The sequence below is a fragment of the Priapulus caudatus genome, unplaced genomic scaffold, assembly GCF_000485595.1.
Source record: "Priapulus caudatus unplaced genomic scaffold, Priapulus_caudatus-5.0.1 Scaffold712, whole genome shotgun sequence".
NCBI lineage: Eukaryota > Metazoa > Priapulida > Priapulimorpha > Priapulimorphida > Priapulidae > Priapulus > Priapulus caudatus.
In genome coordinates, this window is record NW_014577773.1 from 64,326 (window position 1) to 68,726 (window position 4,401).

At 48.3% G+C, this 4,401-nt stretch overlaps 1 protein-coding gene across 4 annotated transcripts in view; it reads left to right on the forward strand.

Moving 5' to 3' along the window:
• Positions 1-1,670: 1,670 nt before the first annotated feature.
• Positions 1,671-4,401, forward strand: part of LOC106812998 — a 21,689-nt gene continuing 18,958 nt past the window's right edge. For all 4 annotated transcript variants that reach the window (XR_001394408.1, XR_001394409.1, XM_014817040.1 and 1 more), the window contains exon 1: positions 1,671-2,235. Coding sequence is in view for 2 of the 4 variants with exons in the window: in XM_014817040.1 (XP_014672526.1) it covers positions 2,131-2,235 (105 nt within the window). In the remaining 2 variants the exon portion in view is untranslated. The remainder of the gene's footprint in view (positions 2,236-4,401) is intronic.

Here is a 4,401-nt window from a genome sequence, read left to right on the forward strand (position 1 = left end):
CACACACACACACACACACACACACACACACACACACACACACACACACACACACACACACACACACACACACACACACACACACACACACACACACACACACACACACACACACACACACACACACACACACATCTTCGTCAGTTTGCGACGCGTATGCCGTGCTGTGATGCGACACCGTGGCACGCTGGCGCTGATGTGTTTAACCATGCAACGCTGACACGTAACGCTACCTCGTTCTGTGTTATATCGGCATCGCGATGACGTCACGTGCCCCGTAATAATCTATGCGCGAGCGATATACGCGGAGTGTTTCAATTGCCACCAATTACCAAGATGCATTCGTATTATCGAACGTAAATAATTCAGTTTCGTTAGAACGTTTCGGTCGAGTTTACGATGATTGTGCGGCATTAGGAAGGACTTCACTTGTTATTAGCGTAAGTTTGACGTGGTTCTGTGCTGTCCGTGGTGCTCCGACATTATACACTGCCGCATATACTGTAGCCCAAGCAGCATAAAGTATTGAGAGGTGATAAATTCCGTCCGGATTTTATCAAAAATTTCTGGAAGCAGCTCTTCTTGGAATCATCACAGAATGTGTTACGACGTATACGTCGGCCTGGTTAAATACCCACCGATCTACTTGTAGCGCGGCAGTGAGGACTATAACGTTTTATTAAATGCAAAATTTACGAACTGGTTATAAACGTTTGTGTGGTGCGGAAAGTATTATCATAATACCGCTCCCCGTGCTACAAACCTGACTCCCTCAATTCCTCAGTATATAGGCCTACGTGGCGTATGGAGTATGCATGTATGTGAGGTATATATAGTATGTTTATGTGTGTAGTATATGTATATGAACTATATGAAGATTTTTAGTAGTTAATAATTCCAATATAAATAGAATTTATTTACAATATATAGCAATACACGTGCACGCACACGAACACGCGCGCACACGCACGCACGTACGCGCGCACGCACACACACGCAAACACGCACACGCACGCACGCACGCACGCACGCACGCACGCACACACACACACACACACACACACACACATGTATACATATATTATCATATATGGACACGCACGATCCCACCGTCTTTGCGCTACCTCAAAATTAACTATTAGTATCCACATATAAACAGCTTTAGAAATTGTTTACAGGAAGTCGCGTATTTCCAGTGCTGTCGCCTATTTACGTTGCGTATTATGGGTACAAACGCGTACTATAGGGGGGATAATTCGGCACATATACCTACATGCATTTACATACGCACGCATGCATATGTACGCATGCACGCTATAGTTGTTTCTGCCACGTTATGAACTACACCCGCGCACTTCAAGTGAAACTCTCGCTCGCCGCTCTGCGCGTGCGACAGAAAGGCTATAGAACTAATGGATTAATCGGGCGCGGAGCAGCGATGTTGGTCGATGCTGCGCCGGTCACGTTCGCATTGCCACAAAATCGCTGCCGATTACAAGCCACCGAGCTCAATGATTCGCGCCATTACAGATCGACGGCACCACTGCGCATGCGGGCACTAGGTGGGCATCGCGATGCTATAAGGTGCGGTAATACCGTCGCAGCGGCCGGCGCACGTGCGTAAATTGGCGCTTATTCGCGATATAAATCTCCTCCGTTTCGCAGTTTTCGGCAGAGTAGGTGCTTGTACGAGAGAAGTAGATAGATAGATAGAGAGAGAGAGAGAGAGAGAGAGAGAGAGCGAGAGAAAGAGAGAGAGAGAGAGAACGAGAGCGATAGAGAAGAAAGCGAGAAGGGAGCGCGTGATCACGTGTGATCTAGGAAAGACGTTGCGTCACCACTAGTAAGCGCATCACAGTAGAACGTTAACGCGCAAGCAGCAGACGCACACGCGCACGCACGCACGGACAAGCAGTCAGTCACACGCGCGCACGCACGGACTAGCAGTCAGTCACACGTTTGCATACGGACAAGAAGCAGACAAACGCGCGCACGCAAGGACTAGTAGTCAGTCAGCGCCGCGGTACGGGAATACGGTGCAAGCTCGACGAACCTCTATCAGACAACAGCAACAACAGATAGCAACAGGCAGTAACAGGCAGTAACAGCAGGCGACATCGAGCCGTCAACATGCTAGCGAGCGCAGTCCGAGCCGCCACCGTGCTAGTGTGCGTCGTACTGCTGATGGTGACAAGAGCTGCAGCAGAAGCAGAAGACGCCATATACTACGACGCGGTGAGTGCATCCGTCCGTCTATCCGTCCGTCCGTCTCTCCGTCCGTCCGTCCATCCGTCCGTCCATTCATTCCTACTGTTCGCCCATTCGTCTCTCCGTCCGTTCGTCTCTCCGTTTGTCCGTCTCTCCGTCCGTCCGTCTCTCCGTCTTTCCGTCCGCCCGTCCATCCGTCCGTTCGTCTCTCCGTCCGTTCGTCACTCCATTCGTCTCTCCATCCGTCCGTCCGTCCGTTCGTCCATCCGTCCGTCCATTCATTCCTACTGTTCGTCCATTCGTCTCTCCGTCCGTCCGTCTCTCCATCCGTCCGTCTCTCCGTTCGCCCGTCCATCCGTCCGCCCATTCCTCCCTACTGTTCGTCCGTTCGTCTCTCTGTCCGTCCGTCACTCCGTCCGTCCGTTATTGTCCCTACGTTCCTTCGTCTATTTGTCCGTCACTTTGTCCGTCCGCCTGCCCTCCGTCCCTCCGTCCGTCCGTCCTTTCGTCCGTCTCTCCGCCCGTCCGTCCATCACTGTCTTTGTCCGTCTATCCACTCATTTCTCCCTTATATTAGTCTGTCCGTCCGTCCGTTCGTCCGTCCGTCTCTCTGCCTTTCCGCCCGTGAGTCCTTCGGCCCACCCGCCATTTGTCCGTCCGTCGGATTCGTCGCTTTTATGAGGTCTAACGTAGAGTCGGTGTTACTACGTGCATCGCGCTATAGCGCTGCCGCTGCCGTGCAAGTACGACTCGTTAACGACGAGCAAACACGAACACCCCGCATCACAGGACACAGGGCAGCCGCACATCGGTTATCCTATCCATCAGCGTTTTCCGATAGGTGATCGATGCTTTTGACGGCCGTTAAATATCAATTATACGCGGTTTCAACTCCGGTGCGCGTCGAGGTTTAGTTATTGTGTACGGATGACATGGTGTAGGGGGTTGGGTCCGTTGTCAGGAGCATCATGAATAACTGTCACATCGTTAAATCTAATATGTCGTGACTTTTGAAGTGAGGTCTCGTACATCAGTTGTGACATTTTATGATTCATGATGTCACAATTGCTTATGATGTTTCTGAAAACGAGCCCCAGCTGTACGGTCATGCCATGGCGGTCTGCAGAAAGGATTGCGCGTTCAGGCAATTTTAGCTAGAATGGCAGCGGAGGATCTACATCTTTGTACATACGCACATTCTTTGAGTTCATCGTTATATATGATGACGGTATATCAACTACAAATCTTATGTAGATTGGCTAACGCTCTATTAGGAGTGTTTCCAACTTTGATATCATTAATGATTAATGATTAATGATTAATGATTAATGATTAATGATTGATAATCCTAACCCTAACCATAACACTAACCCTAACCCTAACCCTAACCTAAATGACATTAAACCACAAACTAATATATGACCATATATATATATATATATATGTTATTATGACCATTAATCACATTAAAGTTGGGTACACTCCTAATGGAGTATGTAATGCGCATCGTGTGTGGTTCAACCACACAGTAATGGCTTCTTTGAGAGTTCACCACATGAGCCGGCAGGCTGTCTCAGCTTAATGTGTATGTGCGTATACATTGTGGTGTGCGCCTGTTTTGTAGTATACGTTGTAGTTATTACTAGCACTTGTTCTATGGTAACGTTGAAAACTAGACGCGAAGAAGTCAACGTCTGTTGATTATTGTAATATGGGAACTAGATTCAGACGGGCGCAGTCGGGTATTACAACGTACACTACAGTACAGCTACATTACAATACTCATGTACGTGTGACATACAGGGCGCGTATGTGTACACAGCGTTCACTTAGAACAGGGCGATGACGGAAAACCTATCCCAAATATGTCAACGAAACTTGAATCGGGCGAACAAGGAAAAACGCGTGCAGCTGTTTACACTTTTCACCTGTTGTTTAATTATATTGGCCAAAAATCACGCAAGCAGATATCGTCGCTTGGCTATCCCGCGACCAAATACGTACGTATCAGCTACTCAGCTTTCCAGCGCATACGCTGAGCGATGCGTTATTATATATATATAATTATATATATATATATATATATATGTGTGTGTGTGTGTGTGTGTGTGTGTGTGTGTGTGTGTGTGTGTGTGTGTGTGTGTGTGTGTGTGTGTGTGTGTGTGTGTCGTGTCGTGTGTGTGTGTGTGTGTG